At 49.4% G+C, this 22,042-nt stretch overlaps 3 protein-coding genes across 5 annotated transcripts in view; 1 reads left to right on the top strand and 2 right to left on the bottom strand.

The window, feature by feature from the left end:
* The window catches only part of PSKH1 (protein serine kinase H1), a 287,836-nt gene that overhangs the window by 75,312 nt on the left and 190,482 nt on the right, over positions 1–22,042 (bottom strand). The window lies entirely within an intron of this gene.
* TSNAXIP1 (translin associated factor X interacting protein 1) lies at positions 250–14,122 on the bottom strand. The gene is made up of 16 exons (XM_006099436.3): positions 13,710–14,122; positions 10,441–10,540; positions 6,191–6,306; positions 5,914–6,040; positions 4,635–4,728; positions 3,696–3,892; positions 3,167–3,302; positions 2,575–2,744; positions 2,336–2,495; positions 2,119–2,249; positions 1,829–1,957; positions 1,531–1,680; positions 1,325–1,434; positions 999–1,125; positions 784–890; positions 250–577 (listed from the first exon to the last, which is right to left on the bottom strand). Exons 1-16 carry the CDS (start codon positions 13,754–13,756, stop codon positions 337–339), a joined length of 2,142 nt encoding a protein of 713 aa, XP_006099498.1. The 5' UTR covers positions 13,757–14,122; the 3' UTR covers positions 250–336.
* RANBP10 (RAN binding protein 10) overlaps positions 14,254–22,042 on the top strand; it is an 81,199-nt gene continuing 73,410 nt past the window's right edge. Inside the window, exons 1-2 of one of the 3 annotated variants that reach the window (XM_006099435.3) lie at positions 14,254–14,599; positions 15,371–15,482. In XM_006099435.3, coding sequence (XP_006099497.2) covers positions 14,365–14,599; positions 15,371–15,482 — 347 coding nt within the window. In that variant the 5' untranslated portion in view covers positions 14,254–14,364. The remainder of the gene's footprint in view (positions 14,600–15,370; positions 15,483–22,042) is intronic. The other 2 variants (XM_023763124.1, XM_023763123.1) reach the window with 2 other exon arrangements.

The following is a 22,042-nucleotide window of genomic DNA, read 5'->3' as shown; positions in this document are numbered from 1 at the left end:
ATTTGCAGGTTCAATTCACAGCCAAGGGCACTTACCTCCTTTGCAGTTCCCTAGCCTCTGTAGGGGCGTGTGCAGGAGGCAACCAATTGATGTGTCTTTGTCACGTTGGTGTTTATCTCTCTCCCCCTCCTCCCTCCCTTCCACACTCTAGAAATCAATGGAAAAAATATTCTTGGGTGAGGAATAAATAAATAAAACAAATAAATAAATGTCACAGAGAGAATCTGTTGTATTTTGAAAAATTCCCCTTAACTCCCCAGCATAACCCAGAGAATAGCATGGGTTCAGACAAACAATTTTATACTAAAAGTCAGGGGTTAGCTGCCCACAGTGGTCCTAGCTTGCAGGCTCCTGCTCCCGAGGTCCCTTGCGCCTGACGTCGATTATTTGAAGTCGTTCCAGGACAGTCCGGACCTGTGCCACAATGTTCTCTTGATTCTCCTCACTCTCCTCTGGCACTTCTATCACAGGGACCTGGAAGGCCTGGTTCAAATAGCTGTTCAGGGTCTGCTTGTCCAGGCTGGGATCGATGATCATCAGGGTCTCACGTAATTTGGGTAGGGTCACTTCTTCACGGCTGCCCCATAGTAAAAGGGAGAGATAGATAGGCCTTGACACCCCTCTCACACACCCAAGACCTCAGGATGCCTTTCTCCCAGGCTTCAGCAATATATAATGCCCGGCAGCAAGCTTAGTACACAGGGAGACCCAGGGGCTTGAGATGCCACCCTGTGGCCCAGTCTGTGGGACTTGTCTATGGCTGAGGGCCCCAGGGTCACTCACAGTTCCAGGCCCAGCGCTTGCTTTAGCTCCTGTAGGTACTCATCCTTTTCAAACATGTACTGGTCCCACAGCTTGTGCACAAAGGGCATACTCTGGCCTTCCTCATCCTGGGAGGGGCCAAGACAGGATGATGGCACATGGGCTAGAGTCTAACAGACTAGGGCAGGCTGGGCAAGTTCCTGGACACCACCACCCCCCCCCATTTACCCACCCACCTCCACAAACAATAAGCGGTAGTTGAGCAAGTCTGCATTGCTGCTGTTGGTATGCCAGCCCCCTGCCTCCATCAGCTCCTGAATTTTGTCTTCCTTCTTTAAGGGGAAGGTACTCTTGAGCACAGTGCTGTGAGAGACACAAGGGCCTGGCTGAGGCCTGCCCATCCGTCTCCCTGCACCCTTTTGCCAGCCCCACTAGTGCTCAAAAGTAGCCAGCACTGAGGCTGTGGCCCTTCCCACGAGGCTCCCCTTTCCCCTGCACATCTGGGAGCCTGGCCAGAGGGGATGTCAGGCAGGACTTGGAGGTGGCCTGGCTAGCCTCTTACCTTAACTGCTCCATGGTTAGTACCCCCTCATTCTGATTGTCAACATTTGTCAACTCCTTCAGCAGCTGTGTTACTGTCTCCTTCTGCTTGATGTACACACTTTCGCTCCTCTGCAGGGAGGGAAGCACTAACTTGCATCTTGGAGGGGTACAGACAGAGCTGGCCTATGCTGGGGACAAAGGGTGGAGGGCCAGACCCAAGCTCACCTTTTCCATCAAGATGTCATAGAACTGACGCATGAGCTCATTGGAGCGGAAGAGCTTAATATTTTCAAAAATCGTGTAAGCCCAGGCCATGGCATCAGACCCAAAGCGAGACTCCAGGAATTTGAAGAAGAAATCTGAGAACTTATCTTTCTGCAGTGTAGGGGAAGGTTGCTTTGTTAGCCATCCCATGGTTAGTTGGCCCTCCACCCTGCTTCCTAGCACCTCGATGGAATCCTCCCCACACCCCTCCCAGGATAACTCGAGGCCATGCCTGGCTAGATGGCTGGTGAGATCTGACCTGTTCCTCAGTGAGACGTTCCTTCCAGGCATCCTTGAGGAGGTTTATCACATCCTTCTTGGTTGGCTTCTTATTCTGCACAACGCCATCAAACTGAAGGAAAGAGGGGAGGATAGATTCCCCATAGCCCTGGAAGAGAGAGAGTCAGCCCATCACTGAGCTCACCTGTGGCCCCAACCTTAAGCAGGGCAGAGTCCCAGAGGGTTCCCCCAGAACCTCAAGTCTTCTCAGCAGCAAGGCCTGGCCATCCTGACTGGCCACAAGTCTCTTGAGCCCCGGGGCTCCCCTACCAGACCCTGGAAGAAGTCTTTCTCCCGGAGCAGCCCCTCGCCAATCTCCTCCAGGAGCACATCCACCAGCTGGTCACTGTTCTTGCCCTCGGCCAGCATGTGCCAGCGCTCTGGACCCCCAGCCACCACATCTGCAGGTGGAGAGAAGAAGCTGGAGTCTGGACCGTGCACTTGAGCAGTCCTTGGAACCCCAATTACCTTCGGTGGCCATCGTTACCTTCGCACTTGATCCAGTCAGGCCGTGGTGTGGAGGTGCCCTGGATGTCCTGCAGCTCAGTGTAAAACTGGTCCCGTTCCTTCAGTGTGGTCATGTGCAACTGTAGCAGTATCTCATGCTCCTTGCGGACCTCTTCATAGTCATCTCTCAGGCTTTCCAGCTGTGGGCAAGGTGATTGGTCCTTGCTACCCACCTGCATGACCCTGCCCTACCTGCCTGGCTTGCCTGCCCACCAGCACCTGCTCCTGCAGATCCTTGTTGGTCTTCTCCTGCATTTCAAAATCCCTCCGGGGCACCACATCTCCAAAATTGGCCTTCATGGTGTTGAGTTCCATCTGCGTGCGCGCCAGGTCTTGCCGGGTCATCTTCAGAGCCAGTGCTAACTTCACGGGGTCCTCCCCCCAGACTCCTGCCAGGAGGCCTCGCAGCTCGAATCACCCTGGCTCTGGGGCCTATAGCCCAGGTCAGGGTTAGAGTGTCCCTTGGGGCATATCCCAGGTCCTTCTGCTCTCCATGCTTGGGAATCCCTGGGTCTTCCCCACAGTGTTACCAGCCTATAGCTGAGGACTTGGAGAAACCCAGGACAAGGGGTACCAGGTCTATCCTGCGCAGGCTGCCTCAGCTGCCAGAAATTGTATCCCACTTAAACAATGAGTCTGATTCTCAGTCCAGCTCAGAAGATCCATAGACCCAAGTGGCAGCAGGAACATCTCCCATCATGAATGGGCACACAATGAGCATATATTAGGAGAGTTGAATGAATGGGAGTGAGTGATAAGAGCAACTTCTCTCCAGCACTTCCTCAGGGGAGAGAAGCCACCTTGGGTTTACCTGGGGACTGGGCTAGTGACATATCTTCCCGCTGGTACCGTAGCTCATTCAGGTCTGCGATGAGGATCTTGCGGGCATCTCGCTCGGTGAGGTAGCGCAGGTACTCCTCAGCCAAGCTCTTCCTCAGTTTGGTCACCTGTTGGGAAGGTGGCTGCATGGTCAGGGGCTAAGTCACCACAGGGGGATGGGATGTGTGCTGAGTGGCCCCATCAAGGCCTGGGAACAAGAAAGCTAGAGGAAGAGTGGCCACTTTAAGAATCAGCAAAGTGCTGATGTGTCCTCCTGTGGAAAAAGTCTGGCAGTTAAGGAGCAGAACTTTGCTGGCATTTGGGGCCACACTGAGCTAGTGCTGAGCCAAAGCAGAGTGTGGAGGTAGCAGGAGCTCTGAGGAGGTGGTGGCTCAGTATGTCATTCCAGGCAGAAGGGTGGAGGGAGTTAGGGAGTCACCTCAGTCCCAAGGCCTAGGGTCATCCCTGGGGTGGGGGTGGCAGGGATTCAGGGAGCTGGTCACCATAGTGCTCCCTTTCACCTCGCTCTGCAATGAGATCTTCTCCTCATTCTTTTTGTCAATGAGTTTTAGCAAACTCATCTTCTCTTTCTTCAGCATAGAGATTTCGGATCTCTCTTCAGCCCTCATGGCCAGGATCCTTTCGTTGCAGTCCTCATTCACTGTAACAAGCTTGGCCTTCAGGGGTTCCAGAGCCCGAATCTCCTCCCTCTGGTGGGCTAAGCAGGGACAGGTGGGAGAGACCCTTTAGGGCCATGGAGAACAGCCAGGAGAAACTAATCCTAAGGTCGCAGTGAGTGGCTAAGTCCCTTGAAAACTCTAGGAGTATACTCATGCCTTGTGGTCCCTACTTAGGGCCTTCTTGCACTTGCTTTTAAACCAGGACAGAGTCCAGATGAGGACTGGGGTCTCGCCTATGCCCTTTCCCCCTACAGCCTTTACTCCAGCAGCTGCACCAGGCCTAGCACCTCCTGAGCCTGGTGGGGGAGCCTTCTTACTTCTCAGAGGCACTCCCTCCCTCCTGACTCTCAATGGGAAAGATGCTCTGTTTCCTACAGATACTGCCTCTCCATGCTTCCCAAGGATAGGAGATGGCCAGGTGCCCTGTCTTAGGACAGTGGAAGCAAAAAGGCTAAGCAGGGCTTGATGACTTCAAGGCTCAGTTAGGCCCTAGCTAGTTTGGCTCAGTGGATAGAGCATCAGCCTTCGGACTGAAGGTTCCCGGGTTCGATTCCAGTCAAGGGCACATGCCTGAGTTGCGGGCTCGGTCCCCAGTGTGGGGCGTGCAGGAGGCAGCCAACCAATGATTCTCATCATTGATGTTTCTATCTCTCTCTACCTCTCCCTTCCTCTCTGAAATCCAAAGAAAGGCTCCATTAGTAGCTGCCCGAGAGCTGCTGCAGAGCCCCAGAAGGTCAGAGCAGAGTCCTCTGCCTCTTCCGGTCTGGGCTGCAGTCTTACCCAGCATCATCTCATATGCATTCTTGATGGAGGAGAGCAGTGGCTTGTACGTTTTGAAGTCCTCTATGAAGAACTCAAAGATCTCTCTGTAAGGCTGGTAAGAAAAAGGAACCTGTTACCTCCTGCCTGACCTATAGGTGCCACCCTCAGTGGAGCCTGAGTTTTTCTTTACTTGGCTTAGAAAAATTCTAGCGTGAAGCTGCCGGGTGGCCCACATTCAAGTAAAGGCCCCGGGCATCACCCGAGTCTCTCCTCGTGCCAGTTAGCTGAGGGGCAGCTCTGTTCCTCTCAATTGCTCTCCGGAGGCCTCTCCTGGTGCTCTCTCTGAGACGGGGCAGAAGACCTGGGTCAGGATCTCCTGCCTCTGTACCCGAGCCCCCTCTCTGGCTCTCCAAGCAGCCAGCCAGCCTCCATGCACTGTGCCTCAGTTGGACTCCCACCAGAACCCACCCACCCCCATCCTATAGCCCTGTGGGAGCTGGAGAAGATTCAAAGGCTCTGACCTTGCATTCTGACCTCCAAGTAGAGGTGTGGTTTCCCATCGCCCTTAGACACACAGGAAGATTTTAGAGGCAGCACTGTATACTGGAATGAGCACAGGCTCCCAAATCAGCCCTGAGTTCGAATCCCAGCCCCACCACTTCATAACCATATGGCTTCTCCAAGATTCTGCTTCCTTGTTGGGAAGTTACTTTCAGCCCATGTGCTCTTATATAAGGCCCCACCCAGGACCTGGCACTCAGATGGTGCTCAGCAAATGCTTCCATCAGTGACTAAGTCAGAAGTGAGGCATTCCCCATCACCATCCCTGTTTCAGTAGGGATTTGGCAATTCCCTCCCTAGTACGTACCAGAATCTAGGCTGCATCTACATTTCTCTTTATGTATCTGGGCTAAGTTCCTGGAGCTTGGGGCTGTTGTCACTGGAATGGTGGACACTGTAGGACCCCTGCTTGCCAAACTGTCAGGATTCAAGCTCCATTCACTGATATCCAATGACCCAAGCTGGGCACTAGGGATCACAGCTGAAGGGACTGGAGGCAGCACCCATGCACCTGACTCAGGTGAAACTCAAGCCTCAGGAGAGGTTTGGTTCCATACAGGCAGCCTTTCCTGCTCACTGGCTTTGTCATAGAACATGTTTCTCTTATCAGGACAGGGAACCCAAAAGACTGGAAGTGGCTGGTGTCTCCTGAAGGTCTCAAGTGCTCAGTGCTAGTGAGTAAGGTTTCTTCCTGCCCCTCTCCCTGCCCTCCCTACAGGAATTCTGTGCCTCTGACCTGTAGCCTCAGCTCCTGGGAAGAATCCGCGCTCAGATCCAGCAGGAGGAGCTCCTTGCGTAGGTAGTTCTCTAGCTGCTCCAGGAACCTTGGCTTGGTAGTGCCCAGGCTACTCTGCTTCCAGCCACTACGGGGGGCGGGGGGGGGCTGTTGTAATGGGCACGGCACAAGGCCCTCGCATTCTCGGTCTGGGGCAGCACACCCCCCTGAGCTCTCTCTCTGGGCCCAATATGGGGTCGGTACCAGCCCACCCACCATCTGGCTGACCCTGGCTTACCCTATTTTCTTCCAGTAGTTATCTGAACAGGGCTTTCGATTATGCAGAATGGTCTGGCCACTGGCATATGTGGGCCACGGGGACAGGTAGCCACAAATGGAGGACTGACACAAGGTCTGCAGGAAGGGACAGGTGGGGTTACTATGGCAATATTGCTTCCCTTCCTGCCGCTCCTCTCCATCCTCCTCCTCCCACTTGTGATTTTCCCCCAACATCTTTTTTTAAATATGTTTTTATTGATACCCCCAACACCTCTTAATATAGTTCATAATTATGATGGTGGGTCATAAAATGATAGGGGGCTTAGTCTAAATACCAGATCACCCTTTTTAGCTGTGTGACCACAGGCTTAACTTGTCAGTTTCTGCATCTGTGAAATGGGGATGGCTGTAGTTCCCATCACACTGTATTGATTTGAGGACACAATGAGAAAGCACGAAGAGTGAGTTACAGATTCAGGCGCCTCCTAGGAACTCAGTAAAGGTCAGCTATTCTCTTCTGAAGGTATGTCAGTTTGTATTGGATACCTGCACTCTAAAAACAGATGTGAGTACTGGGCAGGACCAGCCCGTGCCCCCATAACACAGTCTAGCTAAAGAGAGAGAGGGAGAGAGGGGGAGAGAGAGAGAGAGAGAGAGAGAGAGAGAGAGAGAGAGAGAACGTGCACGCGCAGGCCCAGCCTCAGGCCTGGACTGACACAAACAAGATTGAGATGGCAGCAGGGTGAGCTGTGGACCCTGGGAGGAGAGTGGCCTGTATACCCTGGGGGAGGAGATAGGGAAGGTGGTGGGAGTGCCCTCAAGGAGTGGTATCTTATTTTGAACCTTAAGCAGGGGTAGGGAGAGGAAATAGTAGTATATATGGGCTTGTTTTATTAATCTTTTCATGAAATACTCAAAATATAGGAGGGAAAAAATGACCTCTGGCCCAGGGAAGCCCACTTCTAGAGTTCATCCAGCCATCCATTCATTCATCACACATTTCTGGGTCCGTAGTACATGCCAGGCCCTGCTGGGTTCTAGGAACATGAGGAAAAATGAGGGTATGATTGGACTGGGGTGACAGGTGAGCTGATAATCACAAGCCAGCAGGTAGTGACTGAAGCCAATGCAGGGGCCCAGGGGTGGCTGGTCATTTTATTTATTTATTTATATTATTATTATTTTTTTTAAAAAAAATATATTTTATTGATTTTTTACAGAGAGGAAGGGAGAGAGATAGAGAGTTAGAAACATCGATGAGAGAGAAACATCGATCAGCTGCCTCCTGCACATCTCCCACTGGGGATGTGCCTGCAACCCAGGTACATGCCCTTGACCGGAATCGAACCTGGGACCTCTCAGTCTGCAAGCCGACGCTCTATCCACTGAGCTAAACCGGCTTCGGCTATATTATTATTTTTAAAAATATATTTGTATTGATTTCAGAGAGGAAGGTAGAGGGAGAGACAAACATCAATGATGAGAGAGAACCATCGATCGGCTGCCTCCCGCGATCGGCTGCCTCCCGCACTGGGGATGGAGCCCGCAACCTGGAATTGAACTGTGACCTCCTGGTTCATAGATTGACACTCAACCAATGAGCCACGTAGGCTGGGCATATTTTATTTTTTGACGGTATGAAGAAAATTTATTCAGGGCATCTGTGAACAGATGGGCAGAAACCTAAAATGGCATCTGCCTCTGGCCAGTCATTTTAAAGGAGGAGGTGATGATGTCGGTAATGTTCAGTAAAGCTTAAATGAGTGCATGGGCAGAGCTGAGTCCACTCTGGGAGACGGTGTGTGGTGGTGGGGGGATGACACAAAAACTGCCTGGGTAGCACCAACTTCTCAGGGAAACAGCAGGAGTTTAGAGCAGCCTGGCTGAGGCTGAGGCAGCCAGTGCAGAGGAGGACAGAGATGGAGCAGCAGCTTTATGCACAAGGGCGGTCCTCAAAGCCTTCCTATAACTGTGACAAAATTAGAAAGCTCCTAAGTGCCTAAAAATAGAAAATTGTTAAGCAGCCATGAGGTTTACCAGGAGGTTAAACATGGAACTATACTAAATATAATGCTATAGCTCTAAAGGTTAATTAAGGCCTGCAATCAGGGGGAAAGCAGGTAAAAATGAAAAAACAAAAAAAGATGGAGGAAATAATCCAGAAGGCTACCAGCCATTATTATTCTCTAATGACAGGCCTATGGATCCTTATTTGTCTATAACTGTACATTTTTCAAAATTTTCTACAATGCACATACATTACTTTCAAATTTAAAAGAAAATGGAATTATTGAATTCAATGCTGAATTTCATATTAAAGCCCCCTCTGTGGCCCTGAGCCCAGCCAGGATCTTCTGGGATGGAGAGGCCAGGCCTACCTTCCATGCACAGCATATCCAGGTTCTAGGAGTCCTTCCAGGCTAATGGTAACTGGCTCCTGACTCTCCTAAGTGTGGAAATGCCACTGTCTCCTTGGGCTCTTCCTTGCATTCCATTAGTTCTACATGTTTATCTTATCTTGGGATCATTCATTCTTTCCCTAAATAATTTTGGAAAGACTAGTATATAGTAAGTCATGTTGCTAGCTCCCAGAGAGGACTCCAGCCTCTGGGGGGAGTCTGGATTGATCTATCTCTGTATCTCCAGAATCAATGGTATGGTATGTCACACTCTTCACAATCTTAAGGTGCACTAGTAAATATTGTGTAATAAATATATAAGGGAGCACAATAATTTAGCATGGATGAAAGACATAATAAAAACAAAAATGTTGCTCTATGGTTATATATGTTTACACATGCTTTCCGTGGGTCAAGAATGCTCTGCCCTGGTCGGTGTGGGGTGTGGCTCAGGTAGTTGAGCATCATCCAGTGCACCAGAAGGTCATGGTCAGGACACAATCCTGGGTTGTGGGCTCCATCCCCAGTGTGGGGTGTGCAGGAGGCAGCCGATCAATGATTCTCTCTCATCATTAATGTTTGTCTCTCTCTCCCTCTCCCTTTCTCTCTGAAATCAATTTTAAAAAGTTTTTCATACTTTCATAGGCCAGTCCACGTGTTCTGCCATTTCTGCCAGGAGAAAACGTGGCCACCCTACTTTGATTCCTGGGCATGTGCTGCTTCTTGGCCTGGTTATTAACAGCTAGGAAGGCCTCTGCAAGCTGGTAGCTAGGAGGTGAGGTTCCTGGTGCTACAAGCTCTCTGCTTCCCCCTGAAGGTGAAAATGGGAAGGGCGGCCTGGGGGTGGGAGGACGACAGGAAGGAACAATGCCCCCTGGTGGTTGAGCCCAGAGTAGCAGCCGCCCCACAGAAGATAAGGAGTAGAAAGAGCCCCACCCCAGGTCCACTGAGTAGGTGGCAGCTGAGGAGGAACTGGGAGTGGGAATCCTAAGTCATTGGGTCTTGTGGGGCCATGGCTGTACTTGGTCTTCCCAAAGAGTCCACATTACCCCCTTTACCTCCTTGGAGTCAAGGTTCCCATGTTGGGTGCCCCCACCTTACAAAGTGTGTGGTCCTTGTGTCCCCAAATCCTCCACACAAAATATACTCACAGGAGGAAAAACACCACACAGCCCACAGTGCTCCACTGTGAGCTGGAGTTATAAGTTCGTTCAAATGTGTTTTTTTAATATGTGAGATTTGGAAAATGGCTGTTTACTGATTAAATAACAATCTTATGATCATATCAACAAAAGCCTTAAATTACTTAATAAGACAGCATTCATATTTATATAAAAACTTTAAAGAACAGGAATGAAGGAAGTTTTCTGAGGCTTCTATAGAGTCTCTACTTCCAACCCCGAGCCCACAACGCAATGGAGGGACACCCTTTCACTTCTGTCTTCACACACCTCCTTGTAGCATTTCTGGAGCACATATGCCAACCACTCAAGTACCTTATCAGGCACCTGGGTCATAAAGACAAAAAGTCACAGCCCTGAAGGACCTTGGCAGATCTGCACAGTTCCTGGCACACGGCAGGCTGGATGAAGAAGTGAGTCCACTCCAGAATGCTGAGCTGCAGGTGAAGGGTGTCCATGGGCACGGGCTGAGTCTCTCTCTGCTGAGAAGTCTGGGATGAGGTGTGGCAAGTGTGCACATTCTTACCCCAGAGCCTGGAGGCCCTGGCCTCTGTGAACTAAAATCCCCTGGTGGGAGAAGCTGCTTGATGGGGCATGTTTCAGGTGGGTGGTGTTTTTGGATTGCAAAGAGGGAAAAGATAAGATCTGGGGTCTGACATCTGGGGTTCCAACAGGACATCACCACTAACCAGTGTCTTCCGTTTCTGAGAAAGCTTGCGTTTCTCGGCATTAGAGGCTTCTGTTACTGAGTTCTCATCTACGGTCACTTTTGAAGGCCGCAGGTGTATTCTGCACAGAGAAGGGGAAGAAAGCAGTTGGTAACAACGCCCTGATGGGGGAGAGATCTATAAGACACGACCTCCTCCAACCTCAGAGCCAGTCTCTGGGTCTCCCCAGTGCTGCCTCCAGATTCTCAGAGATGCTGCCAACAAGCTCCTGGTCCTGAGCCCAAACCATTTTCCTACATTGCCAGAAACCTCATCATCAGAGTCTCACCAACTCCTGCAGTGGTAGGACACCCTCACCTTGAACCCATGGAACCCTGTGGGCCTATACTTCCACTCTGTTCAGCTGTGGCTGAGATGACAGATTAATGTATGTGACTGGCACACTCTGGGGGTGTGATACCAAAGGCAGGTGCTATAGGGCAAGAAGCACAGGGTCTGGAGTCTGAAAGCCAGGGTTGGAGTCTCAATTCTCCACTTATTGGCTGATAGGACCTGGGGGCTGACCTCTGTGGTTCCAACACAACCTCCCTTGGGCAAGTCATTTAACCTCTCTAAGCCTAGTTTCCTCAAAAGGAAGTGGAGATAATTCTTGCTTTTCCTATCTCACAAAATTGCTGTGAAGTTTAAATAAGAGCAAAAGAGATAAGTAAAAATAGCCTGTAAACTGCAAGGAGCTGTACAGATGTTATTTTTGACAGCAGGATGGGAGAAAAGTAGATCCAAGGAGGTTTTTAACTCCTAGGCCTCTTAGGAGAGCCATCCTTGTTCAAGCGAGGCAGGCACTTAGGTGTCAACAGGGACAGCTGCATGTGAGCAGCAGATTTGGGTGGAACTAAAGAAAGAAGTAATTCCCGCAATCCATGGTGGGGGTGATTTATGCTGCCAGAGAGACTTATGTCTTCATTTCTCTTGCTAGCTGATGATCTTGGTGTGTGGTTTAACCTCTGAAACTCAGTGTCTTTGTCCATAAAAGTGAGACTAGGACTAGTCAAACTCCAGAGAAGTTGAAAGCAGTAACACGAACCCACTTGGGAAACCCTGCCCTACATGGAGCAGTGACACCCTAAACTTCAGTCCTCTGTTGTCTCTAAACCAAACAAGTGTGAGGAAACCATGTTGTGTAAGCAGCTGGTGTGGAAAAGGAAGGGTTTTGCCCAGATGTTCATGGGTTTGAGACAGGATACAGCAGATCAACCCCTCTGCTCACTAGGTTAAATCAATACCTTTCTGTCAAGACTAATCAATTTTTCCAGACTCTGTTCTTGTTCCTGTTGGCGTTCCTATATAAAGCAAGGTAAGCAAGAAAATTATGAGGAACTCTCCAAATCCTGAGAGGTTGCCAAGTGGAAAAGCTCAGTATGTAGCAGATATTAGTTTTGAATGTCAAAGGAGACAACAGTCCAAAAAAGACTTGCAAATAATAATAACTTTAAAAATACCTGGTAGAGACAATATACTTATCCAAAAAGCTTAGGATGCTCTTTAGTGTTTTATTTTTATTGAATTTATTGGGATGACATTGGTTAATAAAATTATATAGGTTTCAGGGGTACAATTCTATAATACACCATCTGTATATTGTATGTTCACCACCCCAAGCTCCTTTAGTATTATATTAAATATTTCACACCACTTCTCAGGCAAAACAGGAAACAGACATCTATATTTCTACTTTAAAGTAGATAAAACAGAGTTATTTAACTAATGGTAGGCAGTGGGTAATTATGTCCTGGTATTGAGTGAACTCAAGCACTGAGTTCCATCCACCAAGCCACTGTGCCCAGGATGTGAGGATGAAAGGGGAAAGCCAATGTGGATGAGAAACCAGCCCCAGGGAAGTGCACAATTCAAAGGTCCCTTTTAAAGCAGCGGTCGCCAACCTTTTGGACCTCACGAACCACCATTGGTTTTAGAGGGTCCTGCTGACATGTCCACAGTGCGAAGGTCTGGCCTATCCCTCATCACCCTGACTCTGCTCTAAGAGGAGCTGGAGGAGGGCACCCTACACTGTGCCTCTAAGGCAAACGGTGAACCTGGCTGAATGCACATCATTAAATATTGGTGAATGAAGAACCAGGACAGGAAGGAATGATGTTTTGAACTGCCACCAAATTCAGCCTCAGCAATTACATTATGCTTCCTTAAAAGGAAGCAAGACACTCTTTCTGAGTCTATTTCATGTCCTTTCCAAACATGGCTGCAGTTTTCTAAATCATTCCTGGCTGGGTAACAACACTGAAGCCTACTGTCTGGTTCTTGTAGACTCATTTTTAGCTCTGGAACAAATAATCACACTGGCACTTAATTTCCTGACTTTCGTAGGCTTTCTCTGTCAAGGAAGCCAGACCTTGAAGGATTAGAGTTTAGGTGAGATCAGGTGCTTTGCTTTTGTAATGAACAGCAGGGAGAAACTACATTCATTCAACACTTACTAAATGCCTATTATATGCAAAAGCTATGATGAGAGCATCACCTATTCTGCCTATGTGTCCCCAATGATGTGTTTGATGTAGGCTTGCATCATCCCCATGTTTGAAATATAGAAGCAGAGGTCTGGAACTTTAAGGACCTTCTCGGAGGTCCCAAATCTAAAAAAAACTATTTAGCCAAAGTTTTTGCTTTAATCCTTATACTTTGCGACCTTCCTGGCTAACAGCTTGTTTTTTTGTTTTCAATGCTTAGAGGCTACACCTATGAATACAGACAGTAGCTACCCTGAGGTGGTGGAATGCACCTGATCAGATTAGAGTCAGCCAGCAATTTGACAAGCATTTTTGTCATAAGCCCGTGGGTGAAGAGGCAGTTTATCCAACAGCTTGGGTTCAGTCCCACATGGCTGGATTCAATCCTAGTTCCACCACTTACAAACATGTGTAAAACACATGATCTCTCCAGGCTTCTATTTCTTCATTTATAAAATGGTTATATTACTACCTCATAGAGTTGTGAAGGTTAAATGTAGTATATAACTCACTTGTCACATAATATACACTCAGTATAAACAAGCTGGCTGTTACTAATGATGAAGTGTGTCTGTCCTTTTGCTGGCAAGTAATGTCCTCACTGGGCTGACAAGTCATTGGGATTCTGTTTCTGCACCACTGATCCTGTGGGGCTGGAGCCCTAGAGTCAATGGACAGAGGCGGGAAGTTCCGAGGTCCGGATCAGGTACCATTTCCTTTTTCTGTACTCAAGCCCTCATCTCTGCCCTCAGCCGGGCCAGCGCCTACCTCGACGAGGTCGTCAAGCTGGATCTCTGTGGCGTAGAGGAGGCCATCACTCTCCAACAGCCGGGCAGCTAGCACTCGCGGCCTGGGAAGCTATGGTAGTGTACAACCCGTCGCCATGGCGACCAGGCCCCAGCAGCAGAGCGGCGTGAGCGGGGTCAGTGCTGTGCCATGCCCTCGCGCCTCTTGCCCGCGGTTGGGAGGCCAAATAGCAAAAGTGGTCTCGGAGCCGGGACTGGGACCCCCTCAGAACCAATCACTACAGCATACTTGACTCTAGCTACCAGACCCGAGAATCGGGGATAAACATTAGACCCTGGAGGAGGGAGCTGAACTGAGAGGCCAGAGCCGCGTTGCAAGCGGGAATTGTAGTTTTCAGTGTCCCGAAGTTTCGGCCGAACAGGCCTATGGCTGAACAAGTCTGTACTACATTTCCCAAAGTTCCTTGCCAGCCCGAGTTGGTCTGCCTCTGTAGAGCTCTGCATTGTGGGATATAGAGTTCGAAATGTGGCGAGGCGTGGCCGTGTTGAAAGAGAAGTGCCGGACTCGGACTCGGTTTCCCTGCGGCTCCGGTAGGCTTGCGGGTCATTGGCTGAGCGGTGCGGATCTGGTCCCGCTCCTCCCCGCCTCCAGTGACACAATAGCAGCTCCCTCCAAGATGGCGGCGGCGACGGCGGACCGGGGAGCTGGGAGCCCGCAGGCTGGAGACTCCTCCGGCGGGGGCGCTGGGGGCGGGCTGCCGTCCCCAGGGGAGCAGGAGCTGAGCCGGCGCCTGCAGCGCCTGTACCCCGCGGTCAACCAGCACGAGACGCCGCTGCCGCGCTCCTGGAGCCCCAAGGACAAGTACAACTACATCGGCCTCTCCCAGGGTAACCTCCGCGTCCACTACAAAGGTATTAGCCTGTTTGGCGGAGGGAGGAAAAGGCCAGAGCGTCTGCCCGGTGGTGTGCTGCCCAGCCCTTACCCCATCACGTCCCTTCCCCGGCCCTGTGCTCCGAGTTAGGCCCTAGTCCCTGCGGGTGTCCAGCGTGGTGGGGCTGACCAGGCCGAGGCTGGAGTGCCTAGTCTGCTCTGCCCTGAAACACCCGATGTCAAGAGAACTGCAACAGGTGTGACCAGACCCAGTGCTCGGTTGGACCTTCCACCCGAGGGCCTTCCTGCTTGTCCTGGGATAGCTCCAACTCCAGCTGGGCCCTTCTTACCACTGCTTGGTTTCAGCAGTGTCTGAAGAAAGGGGTAAAGGGATAGTCACATCTTCTCCAGGAGCCAGAGGCCCATGGGCTTGCTGATCTGCCAGACTCCCAGACTGGTCCTGGGGTTCTGTGCTAAAGTTGGGGGGGGGGGTGCCTCCTCCCCTGCTCTCCCAGGTGGGCTGCCTGTATTCTGGAGAGTCTAGATTACAGGCAGTTTTGGGAAATCTCTCTCATGTATCCACATTGCCTGTACCCTCCTTTGGTTTGTGTGGGAGGGTTGCTATTCTCAGGAGGAGGTGAGCCAAAGGTGGGAGGTTTATGTGTTTGTTCAGTTGTCTAATTATTCCTTAGACTGTGTCAGAGCCTCCTCTGGCCATGGAGTGGTGAAGTTGCCATGATCAGAGAAGAATGAGGTGTCTGCCCATTTGCATTTCCTTGTGCTGAAATTTATCCCTTGCCCTCTCTAATTAGGTCATGGCAAAAATCACAAAGATGCAGCCTCAGTGCGTGCCACGCATCCCATACCTGCTGCCTGTGGCATTTATTACTTTGAGGTGAAGATTGTCAGCAAAGGAAGAGATGGGTAAGTCCCTCCTTACCACCTTCTTTCCCCCAGCACCAAGCTGTTCCCTGTGGTCAGAGTTCAAAATCTCCTGGCTGACACTTGTGAATGTTGTGAACCTCGAGCCACATGGGTCTGGGCTGCCTCTGTTACCTGACTAGGCATCGCCTGGGTTAAGCATCAGCCCTTGATGACAACTAGATCCATCCAGGGCAGAGGAGGGGACTTCTCTTTAGTGATGAGATATCTCACAGGTCAGAGAAACAAGTAACAAGTTTGCATTAACCATTCAGCGCTGGAAATGGGGTTCCCCCCACTGAGGTGTGGTGTTTGTGACCTCCCTCCTTTTCATGCTCTTACTGCATTCAAGGTTCATTTTATGGCATTTAGTCATGTAGAGGCCCCAGTAGCCTTCAAAGGGGTAATAGAGTCTCTACAGCATTCATCAAAACTGTGGCAGCGACTGGCCTGTCATCTCAGGGTAAACAGCATGCACATGGTCAGAATCAGCTGACTTTATGCTGCTCATAAACTTGTTTTTCTGTCCAGGGACTTGAACACCAGTTGAACCAGCTTTAGGAAGGCCCTCATTACAGTCAGCATGAGGGAGGTTCCCTATTTTCTGGTGATCTAAGCAGACACAAGGCATCAGAAGGAAGAGTTTTCATTTTTCTTCTTCCTTTTTCTTCTCCCAGTCTCCCTTTTTTCCAGTGATTGTGCCAAAGCAGGTGCCTAAGTTATGAAATAACATGATTGCAACTGTCTTGGAAAGGCTTTCCTCATCAGACCTTAGGTCTGGTGTGGGAAGTTTGCCAACCCCCTCGGTGACCTTTGTGCTAACCCTGAGTATGTGTTTTTGAATATTCAGAATGCTTTCTCTCTCCTAGGAACTGTCCCCTTGTGGTGCCAAAGGGCTATACTGGGGACAGGATGGCCGGAGTCAGAGCTCTGCCTGCTTCCTCGGTGACGTTGTAACATCCCTGCCTGAGAGGGTTGTGTGATTGTGGGTGGAATGTGGGGCTTTCCTCGTCTGCACTGTGGGGAGGTAGGCCAGCAGCTTAGATGCTTTTAACTCCATAGTTCTGTGATTCTGAATTCTGATCATGGGAAGCTATTGTATTTTTTTACTTTTATTCCCATCTAGTGCTTTTACAGATATGAAACATACTATTGGAGGGCTTTAAAGCTTCTATTTTCCCTTCCCACTCTGTGATAAAAGCACATATATTTTATGTGCTTGAACTAGTGTGAATGAGAGTGGTGTCTTAAAACAAACTTGTGAGCCTTAGCTGGTTTGGCTCAGTGGATAGAGCATCGGCCGTGCACTGAAGAGTCCCAGGTTCAAAACTGGTCAAGGGCATGTATCTCAGTTGCAGGCTTGGTGGGGCGAGTGCGAGAGGCAACCATTTCATTTGTCTCTCACATCGATGTTTCTGTCTCTCCCCCTCCCTTCCACCCTCTAAAAATCAATGGGAAACATATCCTCAGGTGAGGATTAACAACAAGAGAGAGAGAGGGAGAGAGAGAGAGAGAGAAAGAGAGAGAAAATCCTCAGGTGAGGATTTAAAAAAACACAAAACACTGCGAAAACAGTTACAGTATAGACTGAAATGTTGGTGCTGGAGTCTCATATTGCCAAAGAAACTGAGGAGCATTTTTTAAACTTGTAGGGAGGAAAATGGATTGTTTTCTCTGTAACTGAGTGAGAGAAAAGAAAAATTTTTCAGAAGGGGAATGTTGAAACGTAGACACCTAGAGTCCTTCATCTAACTTTAACATTTCAGTTGTAAGTAGATCTTGCTGGAAAGGCCCTGTGTCTTGTTAGATTGCCTTACTTAGGTGTTGCTACAAAACTAAAGAGAGTTGGGCATCTTTTCTCAGCTTTTGTTTTCAGCATTTTTACATATGGTAACTGTAGCCAGTGAGCTAACCTGGAACCCTCAGTTTGTTGTTGTTAATCCTCACCTGAGTATATTTTTTTCCCATTGATTTTTAGAGGGGAAGGGAGGGGGTTGGGAGGGAGGAAGGGGGAGAGAGAGAAACATTGATCTGAGAGACACATTGATTGGTTGCCTCCTGAACTCACCCTGACCCCTACCAGGCTGGGGATCAAACCTGCAACCCAAGTATATGCCCTTGACCAGAATTAAACCCTTGATCCTCCTGTGCAAGGGCTGATGCTCTAACCACTGAGTACACTGGCCAGGGCAGAAAACCTCAGTTTTAAAAAGGTGCAGGTGGTCATGTATGCCTTGGTAGCCTGCTTCAGTTGACTACTGTCAAATGGCAAATATATGCACATCCCATCATGGTCTCTTTATGGAATTCCTGAAAGCCTTGTGGCTAGGGTGTAGCCAGTTGTTGGTATGGGCTAGGTGTGGTTTCGAGGAGACCTAGTGCAGTTACGGAACAATTATCAGCTTCCTGTTTCCTGTCAATGTTGGAGGTGTGTTTCTGACCCGGGTTTGGTCCATGACCCAGGTGTTGGCTGGTGGCGTAGCTTTTTTGTATTATCTAGTTGATCCTCACAGTGTCCTGGAAAGTGTGTGGAGCGGATGATGATGTACCTATTTTGTGGATGAGCCCTGAGCCCCTGGGATGTTTGGTGATCTTTCCTGGCCTCAGGGCTTAGGGTGTGCAATAGAGTAGCTTAACTTGTCAGATGTCCTTGCCTGCTCCCAGACATGTGTCTCCATGTTGCTGCTGCCTTTCCTCATTGCATTCCTTTCCTGAGGAGAGTGATAGAATGTCCATTTAGATTCTTAGGGGATCACAGTGTTCTTAGGGGACAGAACTAAAAGGTGCCAGACAAGTGTGGCATGCTCTGACTGGGCTTGATTGACTTACCACCTCATTGAGTCTGTAAACTTGTTTTTCTGTTGATTTGAGTATAGGCTTCTTTTGTAAAAGATATTTATGAACCCAATTGTCAGTGTCAGTATTTTCCAGAACGGCCTTTGTTCTGCAGTATCTTTTGTAGAAAAACATGCTCTGCACACTAAGCTCATCAAATTAGAAAGGTTTCTTTTTAAAGGTTCATAGAAAATTTAATCAGACCTACTGTGTGCCAGGCCCATGCTAGGTGCAGGGAGAACAAAGGTAAAGCCAGCACAGGCCAGCCTTGTCCTCAGGGAGCCTGTGGCCTATTCAGTAGAGAGTGGACTGAAAGACTCTATAAGAGCAGGCAGAAACGGCATGGTCTTGAGGGACAAGTAAGAGTTTCCCAGCAGGTGAGAACGTTTGGACCTGAAATGAGTTAGGTTGGTAACTAGCTTGATGTCAGGTTTCTGGACTTTCTGGGTACTCCCCAAATAGAGAGAGAGTGGAGAAGGAGGGACTGTGTTTAAGCTAAGAGCTTAGCACAGACTGATGGAATTCAGATACTTTTTGCAGAGTCACCAGAGCTGGGAACCCCAGGAGCAGGTCTGGTGGGGTGAGGAGACATCAGAGCCCTGCCAGTGGTGCCAGGAGATAAGGGCATCTGGGTTGATCGTGCTAGGAAGCCAAGGAGGCCCTGAAGCTGAGGGTCCCTTGGGGAAATGACTTGCTCAGTCAGAGTTTGTGGACCTTTGGGTGTCCACAGCAGTTAGTGATGACACATGGAGGGTGTGGCTGACCAGGCTGACAGATGCTCCAGGGTGACCCTCAAAATAGATTGTAACATCATCCCAGTGGTGGTGGCCTTCTGACATGTGATGGGTGGCTCTACTCAAGAACAGCAAGCCTGGGCTAGAGCACTGGATAGAGTTGTGGGACTCTCCTCTGTAGCTGGTGCCTAGGCCCTGAGAAGGGCCTCTGGCCACAGCCAGCCTGCCTTTGCTTGCACTTGCAGGGACTTCCTTCGGCCAGGCAGCAGTGCATCCATCCATTAATTCTACACATCACAGTGAGGCACCCATTGTTTTGTTCCAGTCCTCGGCCTGGGCCCCAGGAGCCCAGGCATGAGGTCTGTCTAGAGAGGAGGCAGATATGCCTGTACACTGGAACTCACAAAGTGGTGTAGAAAAGGCCAGTCAAGGTGTTTTATACCCAGGGGTGACCCAGAGGTTGGACTCCTCTTGTACCTGAGAGTTTGGGGAAAGCTTCATTGAAGAGGTGATGATTCTACATCTGGAAGGAAGAGTTAGAGGGTGCCATGAACAAAGTGAGAAGCAGATATTTCAGGCAGAAAGAAAGTGCATAAAAAGATGTGGAACACAGAACATGAGCAGGCAGGGGCCAGATCAGAAATACCTTCTGTGCTATGGCCAAGCAGCATGGGCTTTATCCTGAGTGCAGTAGCAGGGTATGAGGACTTTGGATCTGTTCACACTTTTGAGAGTGGAATGGGGAGAAGAGACTCTTCTGGTTTGTGTTAGCCAAGCCCCTCTGGCTGAGAGCCCTGGCTAGTGGTGGGCCAGTGGCTTTAGGTTCCTTGACTCCATGCTTGGTTTTCCCACAGCGGATGACTTTTTTCTTTCTTGGCTGACATTTATTTTGCATGGAGAGCTGCAGAGGTGGGATGTTGAAGACTGATAGCTAGAGGGGCTTCTCAGAGGTGAAAGGACTTCCTATACAGCTGTTTTCTGGTATTTTGGTTTTACCAAGACAAACAATGAAGACAACACTGTCTGTGATTTTCCATGGAGACCCAAAGAGGTATTCATTCAATGAAGATCTCACCTGCCACAATTCTGGTTTGGAGAGCCACTTCGGCTCAGGTCCTCTTGCTTATGTCTGGTCTCTGCATTGTCCAGTGCTGTTGAGAAGTTTGGCACTCATCTGTGGACCTGGGGAAGGCCTTGTCCTGTCTGCCCTGAAAAGTAAGTGCTGTCATTGCCTAAGGCAGGTACAGGTGGCAATTGTGCCCTGTTCTCCCTGACTGCCCCCTACCACTGATGGCATCGTGGGCAGATGCCGAGCTGTGGGCTGCATCTCTCCCTAGTAACACATTGCACTGTTCTGGAGACAATGGAGTATTTGGGCTCTGGAGCATCTTGGAGTATTGTACTGCTTGTGTTGGGGGTTAAAGCCCAGGTCTATTTGGATATGGGGTGAGAGGTCTGGAGTCCACGTGGTATCCATTTTTCTGGTAGGACCTGATCCTGCTTAGAGCATATCTGGGCCTCCCTGGGACCTTCTGCCCAATATATGTCACCATCTGGTTTCAACTGCAGGCTGAGAGTGGGGAGTGTGTGGCTTCTTTCTTTATAACTGGGGACTTTCTTGGTCAAGGATTAGTCTCCAGAGAAATTTCGAAGTTTCGCTTCACACTGCACCTTCCCTTTCCTGCCCCCCATTTTGTTCTTTTGTGTGTGTTTGTTTTCTGAAATGTTTGGTCTTTTCTTTAGATGGGTCACCACATAAGGGAGATTCCCTGTTAGAGGGGAAGTGGGAGCTGGAGCATAGGAGGATGGACTCAGCAGCTCTGCATGGCAGGCACAGTGAGCCATCTTATCCCGGGTCATTGGGAAGGAATGAGGGCTCCAGAGTGGTTCTCTGTAGTCAGGGGTCAAGTTGGAAAGAAGGGACTGATCACTGGGAAAGAGATGGATAACGTGGTGTCTAAATGCAAGGCTGTCCTCTGCCTCTTCAGAAATTCTGTCAAAATTCACATAAAATATTGTAGCTCCAGGATCCTCAGTATTTGGTTGTAATTGAAATGTAAGGTCATGGCTCTATTGCTAGAAACGAGGCTAGAGGACTTAGTGGTGGAACACAGCCCAGTTCATTTGTCATGAAGGGGCCAGAAAAAGATGCTCTGGGCAGTGTAGGGAAGTAGGGGAGGGGCCGGGTAAGGCTCTTGCACCCTCTGGAAGGCTCTCTTCCTCTCCGACCTCTTGGACCTTAGAGATGGCCTGGGATGCCATGGCAGTTTAAGTTCTGGATGGCAGGTGAGGCTCAGATACACCCACAGCCCCTCAGCTTTCATGGCAAATGTTGCTGATAACAGCATTCATTCTTGTCCAGACAAGAGCCCCAGAAGTTTTTTCACTGCACAATGCAGTAGGCAGCTGCTATTTTTTGGTCAGAGTTTCATATTGAGATAAAACCGACTCGCCCTCAGGGTGGGGGCAGTTGGAAGATGAGAAGAGGTGGAGAGAGGAGAAGGGCGGTTGTGCCCAGATGGTCTGAGGGCCCAGCTCGTGTCTGCTAAAGGACATTGTTGAGGTGGAGCTGAACTAAAAGCAAAGAAGCAGAGGGATGGTTTGTTGAGTAGAACTGGTTGTGACCCAGTTTACAAAACAATGTGTCTGAAATTGGCATGCGATATTTTACAGAATGCTCTCTTATAACTGTTGTACTAGGAGTTTATCAGTAGTTATAGTTGCTTTAAAAATATTTTTTTAATCCTCACCTAGAGATATTTAAAAAATATATAGATATGTTTATTGATTTCAGAGAGGAAGGGAGAGGGAGAGAGATAGAAACATCAATGTTGAGAGAATCATTGATCAGTTGCCTCCTGCACACCCCACAATGGGGATTGAGCCCTGACCAGGAATCGAACCGTGATCTCCTGGTTCATAGGTCTATGCTCAACCACTGAGCCACACTGGCTGGGCCCAAGGATATTTTTTCCATTGATTTTTAGAGTGGAA

The sequence above is a fragment of the Myotis lucifugus genome, unplaced genomic scaffold (genome assembly GCF_000147115.1).
Source record: "Myotis lucifugus unplaced genomic scaffold, Myoluc2.0 scaffold_274, whole genome shotgun sequence".
NCBI classification, from domain to species: Eukaryota; Metazoa; Chordata; class Mammalia; order Chiroptera; family Vespertilionidae; genus Myotis; species Myotis lucifugus.
Note: the sequence above shows the minus strand (reverse complement) of the source record. Positions and strands in the feature narration are given on the sequence as shown.

Coding starts and splice junctions, on each gene's coding strand:
- TSNAXIP1 (XM_006099436.3), bottom strand. CDS start 13,756: ATGGCCTCCTCTACGCCACAGAGATCCAGCTTGACGACCTCGTCGAG. Junction 3,303..3,695: donor AGATCTCATTGCAGAGCGAG/GTGAAAGGGAGC, acceptor CCTTCCCAACAG/GTGACCAAACTGAGGAAGAG. Junction 1,435..1,530: donor ATGACATCTTGATGGAAAAG/GTGAGCTTGGGT, acceptor CCCTCCCTGCAG/AGGAGCGAAAGTGTGTACAT.